At 31.3% G+C, this 27,248-nt stretch overlaps 4 protein-coding genes across 12 annotated transcripts in view; 3 read left to right on the plus strand and 1 right to left on the minus strand.

The window, feature by feature from the left end:
- LOC18096666 (mediator of RNA polymerase II transcription subunit 15a) overlaps positions 1–27,248 on the plus strand; it is a 116,689-nt gene that overhangs the window by 65,456 nt on the left and 23,985 nt on the right. Inside the window, exons 4-5 of the mRNA XM_052450960.1 lie at positions 8,723–8,812; positions 9,561–9,667. Of these exons, the coding sequence (XP_052306920.1) occupies positions 8,723–8,812; positions 9,561–9,667 (197 nt within the window). The remainder of the gene's footprint in view (positions 1–8,722; positions 8,813–9,560; positions 9,668–27,248) is intronic.
- LOC18096661 (receptor-like protein 56) overlaps positions 1–27,248 on the minus strand; it is a 110,235-nt gene that overhangs the window by 48,398 nt on the left and 34,589 nt on the right. Inside the window, exons 1-5 of one of the 6 annotated variants that reach the window (XM_052450958.1) lie at positions 17,846–18,265; positions 17,598–17,747; positions 17,161–17,238; positions 16,898–17,047; positions 14,906–16,805 (exon numbers count right to left, since the gene is read on the minus strand). In XM_052450958.1, the coding sequence (XP_052306918.1) occupies positions 14,906–16,805; positions 16,898–17,047; positions 17,161–17,238; positions 17,598–17,747; positions 17,846–18,209 (2,642 nt within the window). In that variant the 5' untranslated portion in view covers positions 18,210–18,265. Of the gene's footprint in view, positions 1–14,596; positions 16,806–16,897; positions 17,048–17,160; positions 17,239–17,597; positions 17,748–17,845; positions 18,267–27,248 lie in introns of those variants that run through there. The other 5 variants (XM_052450957.1, XM_052450956.1, XM_052450948.1 and 2 more) reach the window with 5 other exon arrangements.
- LOC18096674 (protein TIME FOR COFFEE) overlaps positions 1–27,248 on the plus strand; it is a 91,736-nt gene that overhangs the window by 26,155 nt on the left and 38,333 nt on the right. The gene's annotated exons all lie outside the window — the stretch shown is intronic.
- Positions 6,272–27,248, plus strand: part of LOC112326960 (mediator of RNA polymerase II transcription subunit 15a-like) — a 43,372-nt gene continuing 22,395 nt past the window's right edge. The window contains exon 1 of the mRNA XM_052450972.1: positions 6,272–6,359. The gene's annotated coding sequence lies outside the window, so the exon portion shown is untranslated. The remainder of the gene's footprint in view (positions 6,360–27,248) is intronic.

Genomic DNA, 27,248 nt, shown 5'->3' on the forward strand with positions numbered 1-27,248 from the left:
TTTTTGGGCTGGGCCCAGCCCGGCCCATGTGGCGGGCTGGACCCAGCAAGCCTGGTCGGGTCACTGGCCCAAACCAGTGACCCGACTGGCTTTTAAACGCAAGCGTGCGTGAACAATTCACGCACGCCAGCTACAGCCACAAAGTAATTAAATCGCACCTGCACAGTATTCATGCAATTATAAACGGAAGGAAAAGGAATGAAAAGCTTACCTGGTTCACAGCCGCTGCTGGGAGAAATCCCTCCTAATCTTGTAGCTCGGATTCTGAGAAGAAGCTATGATGCCGCTCCCTGTCTTGCTCGGTCTGGTTCCTGGTTCTGGAGAAGGGGAAGTTGATGGTGATGCCGTCCTCGTCTACTGACTTCTTCTCTCCTCCTCTGTTCTCCCCGTTTTCTTTCTGCCTTCCTGCTCTCCCTTACTCTTCTTCTTTCTGCTCTCTCGTTCTCCTCACTGTCTCCTACTTCTTTTTTCTCCTCAATGCCACTTCTCCTCTCTATCTGCTCTCTCCCCCCTGTTTTCTCCTCTTTACGTTTCACCTTCTCTGTTTTCTTTCTCCTCTGTCTCGTTCCCTCTCCAGTGTTTCTCCCCCTTCATTCATCGTCTTTCTCTGGCTTTTATAAGCCAATGAATGCCCTGTGGTGTAACGTTCGGCTTGGTAACGGCATGTTGAGGAATAGTAGCCGTGAAACATTCCCCATAATTGAAGCAATCTGCTGTTTTTGTTGCTGAAATGGCTCCACTGTCTGCTGAAACAGCTGTGAAGAAAGGTGATGAAATAGTGCTCTGAAACGGCGCCGTCTTCCTATCAAAATGGATATTTCTGATTTGGTCCTTGGATGTTCTTACAATTTTGTAATCAAGCCCTCCGGATAAATTGTAATTGGATCCCTTGCTTTTAGTGCCTTTTCCGATTTAGTCCTTCATTTCAGATTGTTTCAATCAAGTCCCTAATTGACCACCAAACTTCAATAATTATACAATTAAACCCCTGATTTGACCAAATCAACTCTTTAAAATTATAATTAGACCTCAGAACTTTAATTTCTTCCAATAAAAACCTAAATTGACTTAAAAATAAATTTTTTCTTGTAATCAAACACTCTATAAATTCAATTAAACTTTAGATAAAATTTAATTGAGTCCATAAACATCTGATTTTAGACTTTTCTTTCTCAACTTGAATTTTCTTTGTCAACATGGCTCTTTATAATGCCAAATTTCAATTCTTGTATTTCTGAACATTTTCAACCAATTCCTAGCCATTTTATGGGAGTTCCAGCATCCTTTTCTCACTCCTATTTCTTTTTATTCCTTCATAATATATATATATTTTTTATATGTATTTTTTTTGTATTTGTTTTTCATTTTTTATGGGGAATTCAAAAATGGGTAACAACAATGTATATGTGTTTGTGAATTTATTATATGGACTTCGAGAAATAAGCTTTAAAAATTTTGTTTAATTTTCTTATAAGCATTGTTAAAAATTAAAACAAAATTATTTATATTATATTATCATAATTTTTATCTTTTTTTTCAAAAATAAAAAAGAAAAAGAGAGCGACATTTTTTCTTGCCACAAACATAAATAAATATTTTTTTCAATTAAAAAAATATATCTTGTCATTTAAAAAAAAATAAAGTTAGTTTGATAACATGATAAAAATAAGAAATCATTGGATTTTCTTTTAATTACATATAATTATCAATATATAAAGTTAAAAAATCTTGAAAAAAACTGCAAATAAAAAAAAAAGAAAATTTGGATTTTTTTTAATATCTATATTTTAATATTATAAAATTAAAATTTTTTCCCCTACAAAAATAACTATTATATTATAAAAATTTTTATTTACTTTTGTTTAAAAGATTTTTTTTATTTAGATAAAATCTGTATTACTTAAAAAAATAAAGTGTACCTGTTGAATAAAATTTTATTCAAAATTTATATTTTTATGAATTATTTTATTTTAAAGAGTTTATTTTTATTAAATGTGGGAATAATATTAAAGATATAGGCATGGATAAAAATTTTAAGTTATCTTTAAATTAAGAAATCCTTTTATATATTAGTAAAATCTATCAAAAAGTATAAATATTTTTATCTAAAGTAGTCAAGATAATGTATGATAAGAACCAAGGACTACCTATAAAAAAAAACAATGAGGACTAATTCAATAATTTTCTAAATTTTGAAATATTTTTATTAATTTTTAATTTTAATTATATGTGAAGTGAATAGAAATTAAGAATACAAGCATGAAGATAAATTTTATGAATCATTATGTTTAAGGGGGATTTTTAATATGAGTAACAACTAAAAAAATAAAAAAAAAATACTATAATTCATAATCTTTCTTTTTAATTATCAATTTTGATTATTTATATTTAGAAATTTCTAAAATCGAAAAATCTTTAAAAAATCCAAGGAAATAGAAATTGATATAGCATTGGATCTCATATACTAATATTTATATTTTATTATTAAAATATCTTCTCCTTCTACTATAGCTATTATATTAAGATATTTATGAATTACTTCAAATAAACTCTACATATAATAACAGAAATACATAGTTATATGATGTGACTTTTAATATTAATATATTGGCATTATAGTTTCTACATTTCCTTCTATTTTAGAGAGTTTTTTTTTTAACATATGTTAAACACATATTAAAGATATAGTTACGAATAAAATCTTTATATTTATTTTTTTCTAAATATCAAATAATTTCATATAAAAAAAAAGTTAAAGATAACGTATCACAATAACCTAGAGTACTCTCCGATAAAAAAGATCTAATTTAATAATTTATTTATTTTTTTTAAAATTTAAATTATATGGGGATGAATAAAAAGTAAAAGTACATGAATCATTTTGCTTAAATGAGTCTTCTTTTAATATTAGTAATAATTATAAAAAGATTTTAAAGATAACATAAAAATATTAATCAAAGGATCTGATTTAATAATTTGATAAAATTTTATTATTTTAGCTTTTAACTATTTAAGCATTTTTTTAATTATTTTTTATTTAATGATATGATAACAAAAATAGATGCTTGTAAAATTGAGCATCAACCAAATGTTAGGACAATTGGTTGATACTGCAATAATATCATAGAAAGCAAACCGAAACAAGACTAATTCAAAACCAATAAAATATTAAAGGATAAAATAAAAAAAAAAACCAAAAAAGATTCAATTGAAAGAAAGAAAAAATTGGAAGGTAGAGTTTAAAAACAAAGGAACAATATGACATTGTTATTAAACCTGATCCCGTTGACAACCTTGAAACCTCTTGACTTGACTTCTTACCTAACATAAGTTTAAAATTAATTCGCAAGGGAGCTGTCCGTACATGACCTAGTTGGCTTGACATGTGCAAATTAAGGCAACTCAAATGACCAATAAAAACATGATTTGAATTTTAAGAAAAAAATCAAGATGATATCTTTTTTTAACATTGAGATGATGATATACTAGATCAACTTGAGCTTCGCAATTTAACTCATCAAATGTACAACCCAGATCATGAACTCCACTGGATTTAAAAACTATTTTTTATATAATGATGTGATAATTAAAATAGACACTTACAGAATTAAGCACTAAACAAATTTAAAAATGTCGGTTTGAGACTATGATAACTACATATAAAAGAAACAAAAACAAATTAAGATGAACAATTCAAAATCAACAAAATATTAAAGTGAAATTGAAAGGAAAAAAAAAACAAAAATCATTCAATCAAAAGAAGAAAAAAATTAGAAGATAGATTATTATTTGTTTTAAAGGAGAGGATATGAATAGTGAAGTAGGGGGAAAACCCTAACTTTTTTAGTATAATAAATATTTTTTTAATTAAATTAAACTCTTTATCTCATACAATTAGACCCAAAAAAAGTTAAATAAAAAAGGAAAGAATGTCTAAAGACCGATTTGTAAAAAAATGAAAGGAAATAAAATGAAAAAAAACACTTAATCAAGAAGTGAAAAAAAATATAAGGACTACTTAAAAAGACAAAAAATATATATAAAGAGAAGCATAAATTTTTAGTATAATAGTTTATTTCTAATTAAATTAAAAACTTTATCTCATATAATGAGGCCAAAAAAAGAATTAAATAAAAAATAAGGAATAATTTGTAAAAAAAAAAAAACAAAACCAAATAAAAAAGAAAGAAAAAATTTTAAAAAATAAAGTGTTTCACTATTCATATAAAAATGAAACACTATTATAGTACCTAACTAGACAAGTGGCCTACATTACCTGCTATCCTAATTTTTTTAACGCAAAAGCATTGTCAAATGTTAAAAAAAATATATTTTAAAAACAATTATATACGTGCAAGAGAAGAGAGATTTGATTTCAAAATGCACGCTAAAAATCTAAACATGAACTAAAAGAAAGTAGAATTATATATTAAAAAAAAACCCTTAAAAGAGATCAATGATTCAAATGATTCATTATAGATTATGAGGTAAAACATCATGGATTAACACAATATATTTACCTTTTGCCCTTCTCTACACAAAAACAATTGACTTGCTAACGAGGTAAAGTTATCTTTTTCAAGTGAAAGGTTATTTGTAAATTGATTGGGGAAAATTTAAAAGGTTAACTTCTTTTTTGCACACTAAAACTACATTGTTGCCCTTGCAAGCAAAAAAACAATTGACCTTTTGTTTATGGTGTATTTTTGTCTATTCTATTTTATTTGCATAGTAAAATGACATTAATACCCTTGAGAGTTCAAAAATATTGACCTTGACAAGAGGCATTTTTTAGTCTTTTTCATTTTTTGTGTATTGTAAAATGACAAAGTTAATCTTAGAATAAAAAAAAATCTAAAGTTGGTTGGGATAACGTTTTCATCCTTGCAATATAGCTTCTTTTTGTTTGTAATATTTAGATGCTCTTAGAAGCGATTTAGTAATTTAAAGTATTAAAATATTAATAAATCAATAAAAAGGCTAACATGTGCATAGCACGTGTCAGCACATGATAGGCCACCACTTCATCAAGGAGACGTGTGATAGTTCAACGTGTAATGTGAAGTTGTAGTTGATGGTGTGGAGTGTGTTGTCATATTCGCAGTGGTTTGGCGGCGTCAAAGGTTTTTTTCCCTCCTTATCTTTTCTCTCTCTTATGCTTTAGTATTCACGCCAAGCCTTTAAAAAATTAATTGTATCCTTCGGATTATATTTATATTAATGCAACTTTTTTTCCCCGATCTTCTATTTTTTTTTCATATCAACACAACAACAGAGGAAAATACCATGCAACATAAAATTTATTTCCCCGTACAATCAATGCAACAAGTACACAAATAACAAACGACAAGGAATTTAACATAGTTATGGAATTTAATAAAAGATATATACACTTTACTTTTCCTACTAAAATTAAACTATTTTTTTAATCCATGTCAACATATAATCAATTTGTTCTCGATAGATTATCTATTCCATATATAACCGGATCATCATATACACACACACACAAACACACATTTTAGAAAATAAATTGTTTTAAGATTGTTAGAATACCTTAAATAGTTCATAAAATTATTGTTCCTTTTTACTATAATGGTTAAGTTTCCACATAACATAAAACATGTATATAAATCAATAACGGAAATAAAAATTACATTGAGATAATGATGAATTCTTTAACCTTAAAATAATTTATCTTCTGGTCTTTAGTGTTAATAGTGTAATTACAATATTATTTCGTGATTTATTTAATATTTTATTTTTGATATTACAACCAATAATAAAAGTGAACCTTTGATAAAAAAAAATATAATAGAAAAGAGTTTATAAAAACAAAAACAATGTCTCAATTAGAAAAAAAAAATCATTAACAAAAACAAGTTAGAATTGTCTCAGTTAATGAGAAGGCCCGCCACAGAACAAGCGAACAACTTCAATGAAGCCATCCCAGCCGATGCAGGTGATTACCCGTCGGCTGACATCTCCCCGCGCGCCTAGCACTAGCCAAACCGCCTCAATCTGAACATGCACCAGACAAAGTCGATGAAAAGGCGCCAGGGAGCCTCAGCAGCCGAGAAGAAAGAGCGGGAACACCCACCGCACGAGAAGAAACGTGAAAAACAAAGAGGGAGCGCGATAAAGACTGTGAAGCCACATGATTCACACACAGTGCACCGTGTTTTAATGAGCACTCTCATAAATATATTCCTCTAGTTTTAGTTTGTTAGTTATGAACAGTGAAGCAGCACAAGAATACAATTCCTTTAGTTTGTCAGCGAATCTGGAAAAGAATAAAGTCATCTGTCAAGCTCTGTTCACTTTGGTCCGACATTCCTCACCTCTCTCCACCTGAGCTCTCTCTCTTTCCCTCCTCCGCTCTAGGAAACCGCCGCCTCCGCCGCCACCTCAACCAATAAGGCTTCAAATCTCCACTAGGTGCTTCCTTTTCTATCATGTTTTTTATTTTTAAAATTTACGTCTGCGTTTTCATTTATTTAACTGAAATTCTTATCCAGAGAGAGAAATTCGATTTTAATAAGTAAATTAAAAAGACATATAATCGGATCGATGAAATCGCTACTCGTAAACGCAACTCGAAGAAAGGCATAATCAGCCGATTCTACCATGGGTTAATATGGTCAGGGTTATTGTGTTGTCTATTCAAAGAAAGATATGCTTGTAAATTTGTTAAGTTGATTCTTATCAGTCTACTCTTAAGAGTTGATGATAACATGAAATATTCAAGGTAGAGAAACATAAATTTTTTAGTATAGTAGTTTATTTTTAATTAAATTGAAAACTTTATCTCATATAATTAGGCCAAAAAATAATTAAATAAAAAAGGACTAAATTGTAAAAAGAAAAACAAAACAAAACAAAACCAAATCAAAAAGAAAAAAAAATCTAATTTAAAAAATTAAAGTGTTTCACTATTCATATAAAAATGAAACACCATTATAATATCCAACTATATAGGTGACCCGCATTATGGGTTATTCTATTTATTTAAAAGCAAAAAAAAAAAGTTTCAACATTGTTAGATTGTGAGGAAAAAAAAAGTTTTAAAAAATATCCATGTACAAGAGAGGAGAGAGATTTGATTTGAGAATGCATGCTAAAAATCTAAACATGAACTAAAAACAAAGTGGAATTATAAAAATTAAAAAAAACTAAAACAGGTAAATGATTCAAGTGATTCATTATAGACTATAAGATAAAACACTATGGATTAGTACAATATATTTATTTTTTTTCTTTCTATACACAAAATGATTGTCTTGCTAATGGGGATAAAGTTGTCTTTTTAAAGAAAAATACCAATATTTAAAATACAACATAAAATTTATTTCCCTGTAGAATCAATGTAACAAGTACACAGAGAACAAGCGATAAGGAGTTTAACATAGTCATGGAATTTAACAAAAAAAAAATATACACATTTTACTTTTCCTATTAAAATTAAACTATTTTTTTAAATCTATGTCAATATTTAATCAATTTGTTCTTGAAGATATATACATATACACATAACAAATATATTAAAAAATAAATTATTTTAAGATTGTTAGATCACTTTAAATAGTTCATGAAATTATTTTTGGGAGCGCCGTAAAGACTGTGAAGCCACAGGACACACACACATATAAAATTCCTTTAGTTAGAGTTTTCAAAATTTTTATTTTTTTGTTTAAAATAATTTTTTTTTAAATTTCAGATTATTTTGATGTGTTGATGTCAAAAATAATTTTTTAAACGAAAAGCATTTTAAACCGTCATCGTTATTTCAATCTCAAACATACTTTTAGGGTGTATTTGTCATTGCATTTCAGAAGCTTTTTTTAAAAAAATTAATTTTTTTATTTTTTTTAATTAATATATTTTTTATGTTTTTAAATTATTTTTATGTGATGTTATCAAAAATAATTTTTAAAAAATAAAAAAAATATTATTTTAATATATTTTAAAACTACCGCACTGCACAGTTCACTTTGGTCAGACATTCCTCACCTCTCCCCACCTGAGCTCTCTCTCTTTCCCTCCTCTGCTCTCGGAAACTGCTACCACCTCAACCAATAAGGCTTCAAATCTCCATCAGGTGCTTCCTTTTCTATTTTGTTTTTGATTTTTTAAAAAGATTTACGTCTGCGTTTTCATTTATTTAATTGAAATTACTATCCAGAGAGAGAAATTCGATTTTAATAAGTAAATTAAAAAGATATATAATCGGATCGATGAAATCGCTGCTCGTGAACGCAACTCGAAGAAAGGCGCAATCAGCAGATTCTACTATGGGTGGAGCATTTAGTCTGGTCAGGGTTATTGTGTTGTCTATTCAAAGAAAGATGTGCCTATAAATTTGTTAAGTTGATTCTTATCAGTCTGCTCTTTAGAGTTAATGATAACATGAAATATTCATTGTTAATACTCGTTATTTTCTTCTTCTTTTTCCTAGATTAAAACATCCTAGACAATCTCTTTGGGATGGGTTAGTGTTTCTGGCCTCTTTGAAATATTCATCTTCTATTTGTGCTGTGGTATTTAGTCTGCTGATATTCATTGGGGATTGAAAAGCCTCGTTTATGACTTTGTTTTGTTTTCCTGTTATTTCTTTATTCTTTTGGGGATGTGGTTTTTTCCTTTCTATTTACACTATTTGCTCCCTACAATATTTATTCTTTCAGAGAAGTAAATATGTTTTGTTATTGATATCTGATTTCAGTTTGATTATTTGCGTAAAATATCTCTGAGATGCTTTCGATGGAGATCAGGTCACAAAACGCCATGCCCGCTGCCCCCATGGATCCAGAAGGTAACAATGCAGCCGAGCATTGAATTTCTAAACATCTTACCTTTTGTTTTTCTTCTTGCTTTGTTATTAAAATCTTTTACATTTTATTGCTGCATATTGCTATGTATTTCGCCGTGCTGGAAAAATCTCATGATCACCTCCACGATGCTAATTCTGTAATGCATGTGAAGAGTTTCATCCTTAACTTGTTAAGGAACAAGGACTGTGATGCATTGCTATTTTATATTTTATGATTGAGATGGTAAATTTTAAAGATTTTCCTGTTTAGGAGGTAAGACGTCACTTTCTTGCTTTTCTTCTGAGAGAAAGTATTTGATCCTTTTTTGTATAAAATAATGCTGTCGTGCATTGAATTTCTATACATCTTACCTTTTGTTTTGTTTGTCGCATTGTTATCAAACTCTTTTACATTTTATTTCGGCATATTGCTATGTGTTTAGCATGCTTTAATCAAAAAGTTGAGTAATTGATGAATGTTAGGCAAGAATATTACAGATTGTTTTGTTTTCTGCCTCCTTTTCTTTCCCCCACCCTGAAAATTGTCATATTATTTTTGTTTTCAGCCACCTATTCTTCCCCCAACCCCAAAAATTGTCAAAGGACACTTTTATGCTTTGAATCAAATCCATCCTAATTCTTTCGCTCATAACTTTATGTGTGAACTGCCGATGTTTCATTTGTCTTCCTTGTTCAGTGCCTTGTTTTTTTCTTTGACATGGTTTTCCCTTTTGCCTTTTATCTTGAACAGCATCCCATAGTATGCCCCCTCAAGTTCAGAATCAAGGGCTGTTTCTCCCTCTCCTATCGTCCACAGATCAGTCTCAAGCACGTCAGCAGTTGGTATCACAGAACATGCAGAGTATCCCCGGTGTTTCACAGAACTCAGTGGGGAATTCAATGGGACAAGGGATTCCCTCCACTATGTTTGCCAATTCTCAGAGACAAATGCCAGGTAATGCTCTTTTTGGTAGCTTTATGTGCCACTGCTTCCCCTTATAGCATTAGAAATGCCACTACCATTGGAACTATTGCAATCACACATGCATTTGTAACCACACGATGCCATCCAGTGCGGTGCACCAACTGTTCACCTCATATAATAGTTACATAGTTTTCAAACCCGATTCGGGGTTGACCCGGTCAAGGAGCTGAGTCCTAGGTTACACAGGTTGACCCGAGTCAACCCAGAAAAAATTTAAAAAAATATTTGAAGTTTTAATGTTATATATGAAAAAATTAAGAAACAATCCATGTAAATATATATTATATATGTTATAAATAATAAAGTTTAAAAGATTATTTCAAAAGTTTTTTATCTTACATTGAAAAGATACTATGGTTGTATGTTATTCTTTTAAGTTGAAGTATTTAAACAAAATTTTTTTTATCTCACATTGAAAAAACATTTTTTTTCTTGTGAACATGAATTATATATTCTAAAAGGTTTCAAATTCCACATTAAAAAAATAAAATATTCTTCTAGTCTTTATATAGTAAACTTTGAAAAGGTTTAATAACGAACTAAAAAATATAAAAAAAAAGAGGGGTCTCTAATTAGAAGAAAAAATACATTTGAAAAAAAAGGGATCCTAACCGGGTTTTGCTAGGTTGCCAGGGTCATGGGTCAAACCTGCGGGTTAACTGAGTTTTGCCGGGTTTTTGTTTATCCCGGGCTTTTGCCTTACCCGGACCGGTCTAGCTACCGGGTTCCGGGTCAACCCACTAGGCCGGTCCGGGTTTAATAACTATAAATGGTTCGAGTCAGCAATGCTCTTTTAGGTAGCTTTATGTGCTACTGCTGCCATTTATGGCATTAGTAATGCCACTGCTATTGAAACCAAGGTTGTTAAAATCGTGTTTTGACTCGTAAAATTGTACGATTTTACGAGTCAAAACATGCATTACGGGTTGAATCGCTTGAAAAAATTGAAAATGGGTAAAATCGGGTTGAAATCAAGTGAAATCGCAAAAATCGGATGAAATCGCGCAAAATCATGATTTCAGGACCGATTTTGCGATTTTGATAAAATGAGGCCCTGAAACAAAATCTCCCCCTCTTGGACAGCTGTCAGATGCTTTGGTAAGAGCAAAAGCTTCGCGGGCACGATTTGCTTTCCCTAGGATTTGGTTTAAGAAAAATACGGAAAGCCGTTCACGTTTTGGTTTCTTCTGTGCATATTGTACAACATGCAATTATTAACAAAAATATCTAAAGGTGTTTTTACTGTATACTAGGAGGTATTAAAAGGAGAAACAACAATGTTTTTTTTTTTCCCGTCCTTTAATTTTTTTTTTCCGTCCTTTAAATTTTTTCTACTATGTTTATTGATTTATTTTTCATTTTTGTTATTCTACGTAATGTTCACAAGGAATTAAGCTTAAAACTTTATTTTACTTTTTCTCTAAGTGGTTATCTTAATGTCAAAAAAGATTATGTCATTGGGTTAATGCTCAATTTTAAACAAAACAATTTAGTTTCATTGCTTGAAAAAAAATTTAAAATTCAAGGACCAAAATTTATCAGGAGGCAAATATTACTTTTAATATTATGATAGATTGTTGTTTAGAAAATCGTGTTTGCAATTTAAAAAAAAATATTTTCATTAAAATGATTAAGAGATGCATTAATAAGAAAATAAAGTTTAGATTAAAGAAATATATTTTATCTACATATTTCAAATGCCTTGAATTTAAAAAAAAATCTTTATTTTTATTTAAATCATGAATTTTTTTTTATATATATTTTAAAATTCCTTACGATTTTACGATTTTACGATCCGTTTTTACGATCCGAGTTTGTGAACGGCTTTCCGTGCCGTGTTAAAATCGCGATTTTAACAATCTTGATTGAAATCATTGCAATCACACACGCATTTGTTACCACATCATACCCTCCAGTGCATTGCACCAACTGTTCACCCTCTCATTCTGAATTTATAGGGTCTCTCCATCTGTTTGAATGATTACATAACATTTAGATGAAGTTCCTAATACAAAAAGGACTATATAGGAAAATACTAATAGTCCTATCTTGAATAGAAAAAACCTAATGAAGCTCGCTATACTTTGGGAATAATTAAATACAAAATGGAAAATAAATTAAAACTGAGACTTGCAATATTTCATAATTTTCAGCAAGTGTGAAAATTATAGAAATACCCTTGTATATGGAAAACACACAAAAATACATGAATTCTAATCTTTTGTTGCCCGTATTGAAATTTTTGTAGCATCCTTAGATTCTACAGCACAGACTGGACATGCAAATGGTGCTGATTGGCAAGAGCAGATCTATCAAAAGGTAATTTCTATGATTTACTGTTCATTCATGCCATAGTCTTGCAAGATTTCAATGGAAAAAGGTCTCCTGGGATGGGTCCAAGGAATTTTGTTCAGCTATGGTTGGGATTAGTTAGGAAGCACTGTAAGTTCCATGATTGCAGCAACTAAGAAATGATTCATCATTGATAAGATGAATGAAGGTAAAAACATTCAGATTTCTAGGTCAAGAGGATTGCTTCTTGGTTCTGGCATGGCAGTTTTTTATTGCAAACCTCTCCCTTTCGATTTTTTCCCCTATTGTCCGTACTTGCATTAGACAGACTTAAAAATAAGAGTGCACTATTTCTGAATGACTTACAGTTTATCTCTGGTTAAGTGAAGAGTTATTTGCACGATTGCAATCAACTTGTTCTGAAACATGTGACAATGGAAGAAAAAGAAATTAAGTGGGACTTATTCCATTGAATCATGACCATATCCAGTATTGTTGAATTTTATAGAAAATGTGGTTGAAATTCTGAATGTCTCAACTCATAACTGCATATTTGATAAGGACATTTTTTTTGTGCTTAGGAGAGTATTAAAACGGGAATAAGAATGGTTGTTGATAATGATACATGGGGTCATGCTTAGGATCTAAGGCTAAGAAGCGTTGTTAAAGTTGCGACATCCATTGACTTGAGCTAGAACAGCAGAAAACAATGATGAGTAGTTTTCAGGGAGACAAAGTAACTGAACTCAACCAGCCCCTGAATCTTGTCTAAAGGTGTACTTACACAGCCCTTTGCATCTTTCCATTCCATCAATATCGGCATCCTCTTGAGTTTCCGCGTTAATTCCACTCTGCTATTTTTATCTCAACTAATTTATGATGTCCTCTACCCTTTTTTTTTTTTTCAATTCTCTTAAGTTTGTTTGTGTTACTTTCTTTCTGACTGGCACCTAAAGAAATCAAGCATATGACCGATAATGCTTTGCTGGTTATGTGTACTTCCTAGATCAAAGTCATGAAGGAGACTTATTTCCCTGAAATAAATTAAATGTATCAAAGAATTGCTGCCAAGTTACAGCAGGTAAATTGTCTCCGCAATTTCTTCCGGATTATCTGTACACGCATGATTATCTGCAATTTCCCCAAGTTGAGCTTTTGCATTCAACCATGCATCGACACAGAAGAATTGGAATAGAAACATTTTTTTTCCCTAATGTTTTGCTACAAAGGATCAATGCAATTTTTAATTCTCATGTATGTTAACTTTGCATTCCAGCATGACTCTCATCCGCAACAACCGAAGTCAGAACAGCTTGAAAAGCTGGAGGTATTCAAGGCCATGTTGGAGCGCTTGATAACATTCTTACAGGTCTCTAAAAACAACATCACACCTAGTTTCAAGGAGAAATTGGGTTCCAATGAGAAGCATATTGTAAGTTTTCTGAACCCAAGCAGATTCAGGAAGCCAATTCCTAATCTACAGCTAGGACAACTTCCCCAGCCTCATGTGCAACCTATGCAGCAATCCCAGTCTCCAGTTCCTCAATTGCAGTCCCATGAAAATCAACTGAATACCCAGTTGCCATCAATGAATGTGCAAGGTTCTATACCAACAATGCAGCAGAACAATATGTCAAGCTTGCAGCATGGTTCTCTTTCATCTTTATCTGGGGTTTCTATGTCACAACCAATTATGATGATGTGGGACGAGAGATTTTAAGAAAAGCAAAGGGGGAAGAGAGAATGATATTGTAGCAAAAATTTCACAGGATTTACTACAAATCCAAGCAAAATATTAAGCCAAAATATTTGAGCTTGTCATGTTGAATCATCTCTTCTAGAATTTTGTCCTTTTTCCTGCCTGGAGCATCAAACATCAAACATTACCTGAAATGTTGAGGAAACAGAAGGGAGGTGTTTCTTCAAAACACAAGGCAGATTTTTATGAGTGCAAATCTTCAGTGTTTCGACAGGGATTAAATTTTCTCAAAAGGGGCTTGGTTTAATTCCTACAAGCTGCGGGCAAATCTTTAGCGTTTCGACAGGCAGATTAAATTTTCTTAAAAGGGGTTTTGGTTTGATTCCTACATGCTGCGGGCAAATCTTCAGCGTTTTGACAGGTAGCCTTAATCAGCGACCACTCCAAGCTTTGATTGAATAACTGAGGTGGATCTTCTTGCTCCAATTTCAATGCTTTGATTGAATAACTAAGGTGGGGTCGCCCTTGAAACATTGGCAGATGTAAGTGTTGCTCACATGCATAGAATATTTTGTTTCTACTTAGTAGTGGTTCTGGCAATTTATTTTCAGACAAGTCTTGAGAGTTGAAAGAGTAATCACAGCTGAGTCAATGACCAATCCAAATCAGTTCCCTTCCTAATAGTTCAGGAATGAGAAGTCCCACTTATATATTTGATGTAGAGACAATACACTACAAAATTAAGCACCCAATAGCTAAACAAACAATCATGACAAACTAGAAACGATTATCTCCCTAGTAACAAATTCACCTTCTGAAGTTGGAGAACTTGCGAAAACTAGCCACCATAAAATAGTAGCAAGTATCTATGCAGTCTTCGATGAAGTACAACCACCTGCGTCGCCAATATGGATTGATGTAGAGAACTGCTGCAATTGTCATCACCACAACTGTGTAACATACACCGAAACTGATGTAGAAAAACTCCATGTCTATGAAACCAACATCTCCTTGTTCATCATCAGGCACTGGCTGTGACGACACTGGTTCCACACTACAATTATTTCGCAATGGAGGTCCACACAAGAAAGGATTTCCTTCATAACAGCTTTCATCAAAGGTCCCAAACTGATATTTTCTCTCGGGTGTCCAACCTGATAAGTTATTGTGCGCCACACTAAAAACTTCCAATGTGGTAATTTCAGTAAGTTGTGGAGGGATGACACCATTCAAGTTGTTGTAAGAAAGATCCAAACTCTCAATCTGCTTTAGGTTTGAGAATGTTGCAGGGATAGATTCAGTGGGATTGTTGTGTGATAAGTTTAATGACCGTATCTCACTTAAGTTTCCAAATTCTTGTGGGATTGCTCCTCCAAAGTTGTTATTGGAGAGATCAATACCAGACATGTAGCTGAGAATATTCCCCTTGTACCCATAATACATATTTTTAGTTCTAAATTCTATCACTTCTTCTGTAAAGTTAAGCCGAAAATCCTTTCCCAATAAGTACACACTATCCACTAGTGGTGGACCCATTGTTTTATAATAAGCTTTTTCCATGGACTCTAATACAATACTAGCTCCGAGATCCATTCTTGCTTTCTGGGAACTTTCCTTGAAAGTAAGATTGCCCAAACAGGAGGGTAGTGGACCAGAGAGCTGGTTTTGTGAAACATCCAAAATGCTTAATTGTTCTAACAAACATAACTGAACAGGGAGCTCACCATCAAAGTGATTAGCCCTCAGAAGAAGAACACTCAATGATGAATGATTGCCAATCCAATTTGGAATAGAGCCGGTGAGGCTGTTGTCTCTAAGATCCATCGTAACCAGGTAAGAGCTGTTAAAAAATCCATATGTTAATGGACCGCTCAATCTATTTTTGGATAGATGCACATGGGTTAGAGGTGGTGGACTGAAACAAGATGGTATATATCCAGACAAGTTGTTCTCAGAAAGGTCCAAATATTGAAGCCGGCCAAGCTTACAAAAGTCTTTTGGGATCGGACCCTTATAATGGTTTTTGGACAAATCAAGTACTCTAAGGTCCGTAAAATTAACAAAGATCCTCGGAAGCATGCCTGAAAATTGATTGTTACTCAAATCCAATACATTCAATTCTTTCCACCCATATAATGGAAAATCTGATATCTGACCCGAAAAGTTGTTACCATTTAGGTAGAGAAATTGTGAGGTAGAAGAATTGAACACCGAGGTCGGTATTTGCCCACCCAAACTGTTGTTTGACAGCTTGAGAACCGGTATTGTTAGTTGTTCTAGTTGTACTGTAGACAATTGATTGTTGGATAAATCTAAAAATAAAAGAGAGCTAATATTTCCTAAACAAGAAGGAATACAACCTGTGAATCCATTCTTAGCCATCCTTAAGGTCCATAGATTTGGAAAGATTAAACAAATATCTTTTGAAATTTGACCGCTCATGTTGTTGTTGGAAATATCTAATTCGACCATATTCGAATATGGGTGATCTTGCAACTGTAAAGTACCAACAAAGAAGTTGGCGCTCAGATATAGTTGCTCCAATCGTGTATTGTTCTTAAGCAACCACGATGGAAACATTCCGGTGATGTTGTTGTGGGAGAGATCAAGGGCTCTTAAGTCCAATTGGTAATAGAGGAAGTCGGGAATTACATTGAGTGCTTCCGATGTTGGACTACTTGACAAACGGAAAAAGACTAGTTGGAACTTTGGAATCAAATTATCAAAGGCAACAGGTTCTGTTACTAGTCTGTTGTTCTCACTAGAGAAGAACTTGAGGCTTGAGTGGTTCAAAAAAGGCTTCATTGAAATGGGAACTTCAAAGAGGTTATTTGATAGTAAGAGGAATTCAAGGGATATGAGGTTGGTAAGGGGACCAGACGTAAAATTTCCAGTAAATTGGTTTTCAGAAACATCTAATAGTTGTAGAGATGACAAGTTCCCCAAACAATCTGGGAGTGAACCTCCAAAATTATTTCTAGCGAGATCTAATTGCTTCAGATTCTTCAATTCACACCAACCTGTTTAATTTATCTTGAAACAGTCAAAACAATGTTGAAAGAATCTTTTATTGATGATGTAATTATAGGCGGATGGAGAGTTGTTAATTTACCTTGAGCGGGTAGGGTGCCATGGAGGTCACATTCAGCAACAGACAAAACTTTAAGAGCAGGCAATGCTCCAATGTTCTGGAGAAAGTTTATTCGGAGAGAAGTATTATCTAGATACAATTCTTCAAGGGTGCTCGAATTGAAGAAAGTCCCTGTTAAAAAGAAAGAAGAAGAAAAAAGATATGATGAAAATAGTGGTGGTACAGAATAGTCATTCCATTCAATATTATTAATTAAGATTTTAAGAAACTAAACTATGATTAACCTTGACTTAAATCAGTATACTTGAGAGATAGGGTCTTCAGGGATGGCAATGACTGCAGGAATTCCAGCTTCCTTAAACCTATGATGTGTAGAATTGAAAACAGGCAATCAAGTAAGTAGTGAAACTAAGTGTGATCTTGATCTTGATGATATGATCTCAAAACCTGCAAGAGAGTTGTTTCTAAGAGTAAGTCATGATGAGCTCACGATATGCATAATAGATAGAAACTAAAGATAATTAGAAATGATGAGATGCTGTTGTTCAATTGATATATGATTCTCAAATTATACATAAAAAGAATGATACACTTCAAAGAACGCATATTTAATTAAAGATGGAAGCTAAGTTATGATAGACTTACAAAACAAGATAAAAAAAACTTAAAATTAAGAAAAGGTTTCGAAGCTAAATAATTAAAAGGTTACCATAGAAGCTACCTGATCCAGCTGTCAACCCATTGGCTGATAGATCCAAAGACTTGAGAGTGGAAAGGTTACCATTGAAACATGACAAAATGCTTTTATCATTATTAAATCCGTTAGCACTTAGGTCAAGATTCCTCAGTTTTGATGATAGGACTTCGAAGCCTGGAAGAGAATCATCAAAGCAAGATAATTGACATTAAACACCAACCAACCTTGATTTATTTTATTATTATATTTAAGTGCAGAAACATTGAACTAACCTTCATTCTCCAAGCAACCAACCAAACTAGTCATTCCCAAATCAAGACTTTGCAATTCTTTAAAAGGCTGAAACAAAGATGCGTTGAGAACCCAATCGCCCAAGCTCTCATCCCTTTCTCCGCCAAGAGAGAGTTGGATCACTCGCCTTGTAGTGTTATCACACTTGATCCAATCCCACTCACAACAACTACTATTGATGTCCATCCAATCTCTCAAGGAAACGTGATTTGGGTCGATCAAATATTGGATCTCCAAGAGACCAACCCTTTCTTCCTCCAAACACCCATAACAACGACCATGCCATTCGCCAACCAAAGTCAATAATGCTAGCAACATCCAAGTCCCCATTCTTTTCATCATCATCTTAGATAATTCTATGAACTACGTACTACGTAGAATATTGTTGTTTGTTATGTGCCTTTGGGCAACCATAGAGGTCCTATTTATACTACACTTTGGCCATTTAATTTCCTTGACTTTATCTGCATATCTTGTGCAGGTTCCATGTTTGGAGATTTGAATATTATTTTATTTCTTTTTGGAATATTCTTGGATTTGAATTTTTTTTTTTTGGAATATTCTTGCATTTGAATATTATTTTATTTTATTGTTTAGCACTTAAAGGCCCTCGGGCTTATCGAAGGAAATTGCCTTCATCCCAGTTAGTAGTTCCACAAGAACCACTCCATAACTGTAAACATCACTTTTGTCCGTCAGTTGGCTTGTGTGCAAGTACTCAGGGTCTAAGCATCCTAGAGTACCTCGCACCATTGTTGACAATTCAACATGATCCAACGGAATTAACCTAGAAGTGCGAAAGCCTGACACTTCGGCCTTTATGGTGTATTTGTCGATAATATAGATTTGAATATTATCTTGTGCAGTTCGGCCTTCATTTTATTGTTCAGTTCGGCCTTTAGTCTATTTGTATTTAATTATATTTTGGTTACTAATTATCCAATTTTAAAAAAAAAATATTGTGGACATTCGTAAGATTTTTTTCATGATTTTATAATTATACTTCTCTCTCGTAATAATTTAGGGTTTCATGTTTTGAGATTTGAATATTATTTTATTTCTTTTTGGAATATTCTAGGATTTGAATATTATTTTAATTTATTGTTTAGCACTTAGTCTATTTGCATTAAATTATATTTTGGTTAATAATTATCCAATTTATATAAATAAAATAAAATAAAATAATTGTTGTAGTACTTCAACATTATTATCGATATTCGTGTGTGATTCCGTGTAAGATTTTTTTGAATTTATAATTGTACTTCTCTTGTCATAATTTAGGGTTCCATGTTTTGAGATTTGAATATTATTTTAATTCTTTTTGGAATATTCTTGGATTTGAATATTATTTTATTTTATTGTTTAGCACTTAGTCTATTTGCATTTAATTATATTTTGGTTACTAATTATCCAATTTATAAAAAAATAAAATAAAAAAATTGTTGCAGTAAACTACCAGAAAATCGATAAATACAAACAGAAATACCAAGGAAATATTTCCGTCGATAAATTTTCGAGAGATTTTACCGACGAAAATATTCCCTCGGTATATACCGAGGGAATTACAGTGGGAAAAAAAATTAAAATAAAGCAAAAAAAAACAATGATGTGTCATTTTTACCAACGGAATTACCGACGGAATAAAATCCGTCGGTAAATCCGTTGGTAAATTGTGAACACTGTTCATCATGTTAATTACAAAGGGAATCACCGACGGAATTTTCCGTAGAGCTCCATAACTGTTCACTTTCCAATTGCACTGTTAATTGTTGTTCTTTACGGACAAAATCACCGACGGATTGAAAAGTCATCGGTGTTATTTGACGGTTTTCTGAAAAAATTCAATTGATTTAAAATTTTCATTTAAATATTACAGACGGAATCATTGACGGATTGAAAAATCATCGGTAATTGTTGGCAGTTTCTGAAAACTTTTTACAAAATTGAAAATTGAAATTAAATATTACCGATGGAATTACCGATGGAATAATTAAAAAATATTAATATTCAATTATCCGTCGGTAAATCCGTCGCTAACGCGTCCCAATAAAAAGCTTGAGTTCTCTTATTTCACAAGAGACAGACTCATTTCTTATTATTCTTCTTCTACTTCTTTTTCTTCTTCTTCTACTTCTTCATTATATGTAAAAAAACATCAATATCTATTTCTTTCTCTTCTTTTCTCTCCTCATCTCCTTCTCTTTTCCTCCATGCTCGGGTATGTCTTCTTCTTCTTTCTTCTTTTATCCTCTTAGTTTATTTTTAATTAATATGCTTTACGAAATTTTTTTTTCTCTCCTTAGCTTCACTTGCAACTAAATTAAGGTAATTTTTTCCTTCTTTTTTCATGATTTTTTTCACTATATTTGTTTTTTATTTTATTTTTAATTGTTTTTGTTCTTAATAATTGTATAAATGTTGTTGTGAGATTTTTTTTTTCATATGAGATTAATTTTTAGTTGATTTATTTATAAGATTTTTAAATTTTTAGCAATTGCAACTTCATTTTTTTCATATATATATATATATATATATATATATATATATATATATATATATATATATATATAATATTGTTGCAGTACTTCAACATTGTTATCGACATTCGTGTGTGATTCCGTGTAAAATCTTTTTAACTTTATGATTGTACTTCTCTCGTCATAATTTAGGGTTGGAATATTCTTGGATTTGAATATTATTTTATTTTATTGTTTAGCACTTAGCCTATTTGCATTTAATTATATTTTGGTTTCTAATTATCCAATTTATAAAAAAAATAAACAAATTGTTGCAATACTTCATGATTTAATAACGTTGTTAGGCTTAAATTAAATTTAATAACACTGATTAAAACCACATTATAGAAAAAAAAATTGAATTGCATAAAAGTAATCAACCAAAAACTTGTATTATATTAAAATAATGTCTTAATTTTGATGGTGATGGCAAAATCAAAGAGTATCGTTGATAAAATGAACCACAAATTAATGATATTATTTCTACAAGAATATCATTTTTTTTGTATTTGTTTTCTAGTTATATTTAATTTTTCATTAATATTCCTAACGTGCTATGTATTTTGAATATTGAAGGATTGAAAGATGGAAAACAGAAAAGAAAGAGAGACTAGGCAGTTCAAAAGAAAAAAAAAACAATAATGGAAGAAAGAGAAGAGAACAAAAGTGGAGCAGTTTTTATTAATTATATAAATTTTATAATTACTAATATTAAATTCAAAATATGTACATATTGCAAATATGTAAACATATCATGTGGTTTAAAAAGAAATGACTTTTATAAACATATATGGCTTAACAATATTAATCAACTCTTAATATCTTTCATTTTATAAATATTAAAACCTATTATATTAATTTGTGAAGGTATTTACTCGGATGCGAATTATAATTAAATGTGATTCCGCGTAAGATCTTTTTAACTTTATAATTGTACTTTTCTCGTTATAATTTAGAATCATTTAGGAGCCTACTTGCATGGTGTCATCTCACTATCATGTATATAATTAAATGTATAAATTATCAATAATAATAAACACGGAATAATTATAAATCTTATCCCTGTGGATTGTGTGGCTATAATATTATACACAAAAACTTCAAATACATAACATTTATACACACACTTTTGTTTTTATGTTCGGAAAGGTATTCTTGACTTGTTTTTATTACATTTCAATATTAAATATTTTTTTTTCAATTGAGTCAAAGACATACCATTTATATTATTAGAATGAGAAGACTAGTCAATTTTCTAGTTTTCTCCCTAATTATAAAATAAATCTGGTTTTTCAAGTCCAGATTTTAGGATAAAAGGAATTTATTTCTTGAAATTAATGCATTAAACAATATAAAACAATATAAAATATTTTTTAAAAATTAAAATAGTAGTAAAAGCAAATTTAGTTTTTGATTGAAGTGTAAACTAGTGGTAAATGAACAAAAAAAAACTTTATTGATTATCTAATGAGTTACTTCTCCAAGAATAATATATACATTATTGATTATCTAATGGGAACTCCGTCTAATATATATATATATATATATAACAGAGAAATTGTGGATAATAGCAATTATTTTCTTATCTCTTGTATCATATCTTCCACAAATCTTAAGTAATTGATGAGACAATGGATATTGCCAAGAAAGGTCGTGAACACGGATGCTTGACTTGCTGTGTGCCATTTTGATTTTTAAACACAACCATGCAGTGATATCCTTGTGATTTCCTTATGCAGAATCTTGGAGGAACACCACAAGCCAATCTAAAAGAATGCTAAAAGTCAAAACACTAACAATTGGGGTTCTTCATAAGCTTCAATTGAATTGATAGAGGGTTGAAACAAAAAGAATCTAAAAGAATGCTAAAAGTCAAAACACACAAGCCATGTAAAAATCACACGACAGCCAATTACCTTATCTTTTGAAAGAAAGATAATAATAATAATAATAAAAAAAAAAAAGCATTCTCTTGGGTGTGCAATGATGGGTCCATAAGAACATTTCCATCTGCACATTGGTCCTGAGACCTTTGCCATCATGCATTTTTTCTCGAGGAGAGGCTGTGAGACATCCTCTTCCAACCATCATGCATTTTTTCCACAAGATGGGTTCGTGGAAATACTTTGGTTTAATTGGGAATGCTTTACTGTATTTGTTTTCTGGTTATATTTAATTTTTCATCAATATTCCTAAACACGTATTTTGAATCCTGAAAAGCACGTGGAAAAGAGAGGGATGGTGAAAATGACATGTAAAGGGACTGTTTGGCAGTGCGCATAGAAAAGGGAAAATGTCGTTGCCATTTTGAGTGGTGTGTTTGCATTTGATTACTGGTCAACAAGCTTTCTATTTATCCTGTCATGTGAAGGGCCAAACCTGTCATTGCCAGTCATAGTCACAAGTCTTGGTCTTACCATTTTACTATTTATTTATTAATTAATTGTTTGATTAATCAACGAAACTGTGCGTTTCTCATGTGATTTCTCGAAGACGGCCATGGATGATATATATATATATATATACAACTTTTCAAAACAAAAAGGATTTTGATGGAGAGGACATTGAAACAAATTATCCTCGTGATACCATTGTCATCATTCAATTTTTTCCACGAGATCGGGCCGTATGCTTGGGGCTCTAAAAGATATTGTTTTTAATTTTATTATATCACATCTAGAATAACAAGTATATTTTATTTCAATTTAAAAAATAGAATAAATTAGAAGATATTTCATTTTTAAAATTTTATTTTGTTTTATGAATTTCACCTAAATTATAACTAGAATATTTTGATTATATTCCAGCCATTTTATTATGATCAAATAATATTTTGTTTTGCTTTTATAAAAAAAATATAGTCTAATTTTATGGTATCAATCATATCTCTCAATTCGACTGTTGGATTGGACTAAAATTTTACGAGAAATCTCCTAACATATATTTATATCGCAAATTAAAATTTTAAGGCAATCAGAGTTTAGAAAAACTTTGTGAAATTATCGATGATATTTTCATAATTTTATTCAAATTTATAATTTTGTTACGAAATGTCATTTTTTATTTCTTTTTTAGATTGAATTATTTCTAAATTACTTCTTGTCATTGTCATGACAATAAATCTTCTTCTTTTTCTTTCTAAAGAGTTTTCTTTTTGTAACACAACCAACACGTAAAATGGATGGGAATTTGCAGTGTGAGATGGGTTTGTGAGACTTTTGCCATCTGCAATTTTTTCCACGCCAATGAGATGGTCTATAAGACCATTGCCCCGTAAGCATTTATGAGTTCGTGAGACCATTTCCATTTGCACATTGGTCCCTGAGACCGTTGCTATCATGCATTTTTTCCACGAGATGGGTTCGTGGAAATACTTTGGTTCAATTGGGAATGTTGTTATTGATTGGAAACTTTTTAATTAAAATAAATTTGATTATTTGATTGGAAGAAATCCTTAAATGTTATTAACACATGAAATCAATTTATTCTCATAAGAAAAAAATATTGTAACCATATAAGTAATTTATTTATTTATTTTAATGAAGTATAAAATAGTTTTAAATCTTTTGGTATATTTCTTGTCTTTAAGAGCTATGAACTTATATCTCAAAACTTCAAAACTAATATATATAAAGTCCTTTTCAAAACAAAAAGGATTTTGATGGAGATCAAGACATTGCAACAAATTATACACCACGAGATGGGTCAGTGATACCATTGTCATCATGCAATTTTTTCCCACGAGATGGGGCCGTACGCTTGGGGCTCTAAAACGCTATGGTTTTTAATTTTATTATGTCACATCTATAATGGCAAGTATATTTTATTTCAATTTAAACAATGGAATAAATTAGAAGATATTTCATCTCGTTTAGACTCTTATCTTATTTCATGAATTTCACCTAAATTCTTGCCGGAATATTTTGGTTCTATTCCAGCCATTCTATTATGATCAAATAATGTATTGTTTTACTTTTATAAAAAAAATTATAGTCTAGTTTTATGGTATTAATTATATCTCTCAATTCGACTGTTGAATTAGACTAAAATTTTATGAGGAATCTCCTAACATATATTTATATCGCAAATTAAAATTTTAGAACAATTAGAGTTTAGAAAGACTTTGTGAGATTGCTGATGACATTTTCATAATTTTATTTAAATTTATAATTTGGTTTCGTAAGGTCATTTTTTGTGTCTTTTTTTAGATTGATTTGTTTTTTCAATTTCATAATTCAACAATAGGTTTATTAAAAATTGAGATTCATAATTTGTTTTTATTTCGGATTATTATGGTCTCATGATCTGGGTCACGGATTTAAAAGATTAACCTAGATTAATCCGAGTCAATCCAATATGTCGTTGTCTCAATATTTTTAACAAACATAATTTTAATTGACATTTAAAAATAAACTAACTTGAAATTATACAATTTAAATTTCAAATATACGTAAAAATAAAGAGTTAAATCGATATGACCCATTCGATTTGATGAGTCCAAAGTATATATAGAACAATCCAAAATGACACATCAAAATACTCAAAAACAAAAATATATTGTTACAATTAAAAAAAATAAAACACCAATTAAAATGGAATTGACAACCTTGCTTCATAGAAGCCTAAACTCCTCGCTGCCATTTGCAAGAGATAGTTATACCAATAGCAATTTAGTAATGATTGGTTAGAATTTAATATCCTTCTCGATAAGAAGATCCTTATCTTATCGAATAAAACCTAACTGTTTTAACGTCAACAAAAGAATTTAATATCTGGAATACATCTTACGTATAAGGTCGTAACCCCAAATACTAAAAGAAAAAAAAATATTTTTGGATTTTTTGAAATATTGGCCTAGTTCTCGTGACTTTAATAAACTAGTTATTAAAACCAAAATGCATGTTAATATATATTTTTGAATTTTTTTTGTATGAAAATATGATATGATTTTTTTTCTTTGAGATACTTGGTCGTATGCATGAAAATAAAAACATGTTTTTTTTTTATTTTTCAATGTTTTGAAAAAAATTGGGTATTTTAATTCCAAATTTGTATCTTTACGGTATAAAAATACAAATCAATACTAAGAAAAATTCAATAGAAAAATACGCGGGAAAATCACAGATTTTTTTAAATGATTTTTTTTGAAGAAATTTATTTTTTTTTGACTAGGTAGGCGTTGCCCGGGTCAGAAAACTAAAACAAACAGTGGAGAGACTCTCTACTGTTCACATGCAACGTGAACAGTATGTTTTGACAAAAATTGGATATTTTAATTCCAAATTTGTATCTTTACGATATAAAAATACAAATCAATACTAAGAAAAATTCAATAAAAAAATATGCGGGAAAATCACAGATTTTTTAAAATGATTTTTTTTTACTAGGTAGGCGTTGTCTGGGTCAAAAAACTAAAACAAACAGTGGAGAGACTCTCTACTGTTCACATGCAACGTGAACAGTGGAGCGGCCTGGAGAAGACTAAGAAGAAGAGGAGGAAGAGGAAGAAGCAGACCTACGGCCTAGCGGTGCTGCCAGTGGCGGTGGACAGTGTTGTGGCTGCGGACCGTGGTGCTGACTGGCCGTTGGTTCTTCTTTCTTTCTCTGCGTTTCCCTTCTACTTTTTTTCTCTTCTGCTCTGTTCTTCCTCTTGTTCCCTGTTTTATTCTCTCTCCCTCTCTGGTCCTCTCAAACGTCCCCTGGAGCTGCTGCCTGAAGATGAAGACAAAGTTGATGGTGATCAGTGCTTTGATCGGGCAACGTTTCTTTCTTTCCTTATGCTACTGTTTTCGTTTCTGATTCTCCTTTTCGTTCAATTCTTATTTGCACTCTTCTTCTTCTTCATCTCTGGTTTTTGAAATGACGAAGACGATGGCAACGTTGGTTCTAGTCTCAATGATTTCCTCTGCTTACATTCTTTCCTTCTACTCGTTTCTGTCTCCCTCTCGTGCTACATCCCACTTTCTCTCTTGTCCTGCTGGCTCTCCCTCCTTGTCTCCTTTTTTTTTCTGTCCGTCTCTCCTCTGGCTTTTTATAGCGAGAGGATGCATGCTTTTCGGGATTTATTGCAGGAAGGTTGTAACGGCCGGAGTGCATCATGGTGGAGAAGGATATCAGCTGTGAGACATGCTCCCCTGATTGAAGCAACTCCACCGCTAACATCTTCACTGCCTTTTACTGTAGAAACCGTTGTTGATGAAGAAGGTAATGAACAGTTGTCAAGGAAACGGTACCGTTTTAAAATTCAAAATGAATATTTTCGATTTGGTCATTGGATTTTTTGCAATTTTGTAATTAAGCCCTCACATAAATTGTAATTCGATCCCTAGATTTTAGCCCCATTTACAAGACAATCTTTGGTTCTAGATTCATGCAATTTGACCCTCAATTGATCAATAAATTTCTAATTTCTTCAATTTAGCCCTTGAGTTGGTCAATTGCAGCCTCTCTATTTACGTGTCTTTTTTGATTTGGTCCTTGGTTTTGTATTTTTTCAATCAAGTCCCTAATTGCCCATAAAACTTTAATAATTATGCAATTAAACTCCTGATTTGACCTAATCAACTCTTCAAAATTATAATTGTACCTTAGAACTTTAATTTCTTCCAATAAAAGCCTAAATCAACATAAAACTCAATTTTTCTTTCAATCAAACCCTCCATAAATTCAATTAAACCCTCAATAAAATTTAATTTAGTCCATAAACATATGATTTTGGATATATTTTTTTTAAATGAATTTTCTTTGTCAACATGGCTCTCATTAGTCAACGATATACTGTCAAATTTCAATCTTTGTATTTTTTAACCTCTCAACCAATTTTTAGCCATTTTGGGCTGTCCAACAGCTTTTCTCACTGCGACATATA

This window comes from Populus trichocarpa, chromosome 3 (genome assembly GCF_000002775.5).
Source record: "Populus trichocarpa isolate Nisqually-1 chromosome 3, P.trichocarpa_v4.1, whole genome shotgun sequence".
Taxonomy (NCBI): Eukaryota; Viridiplantae; Streptophyta; class Magnoliopsida; order Malpighiales; family Salicaceae; genus Populus; species Populus trichocarpa.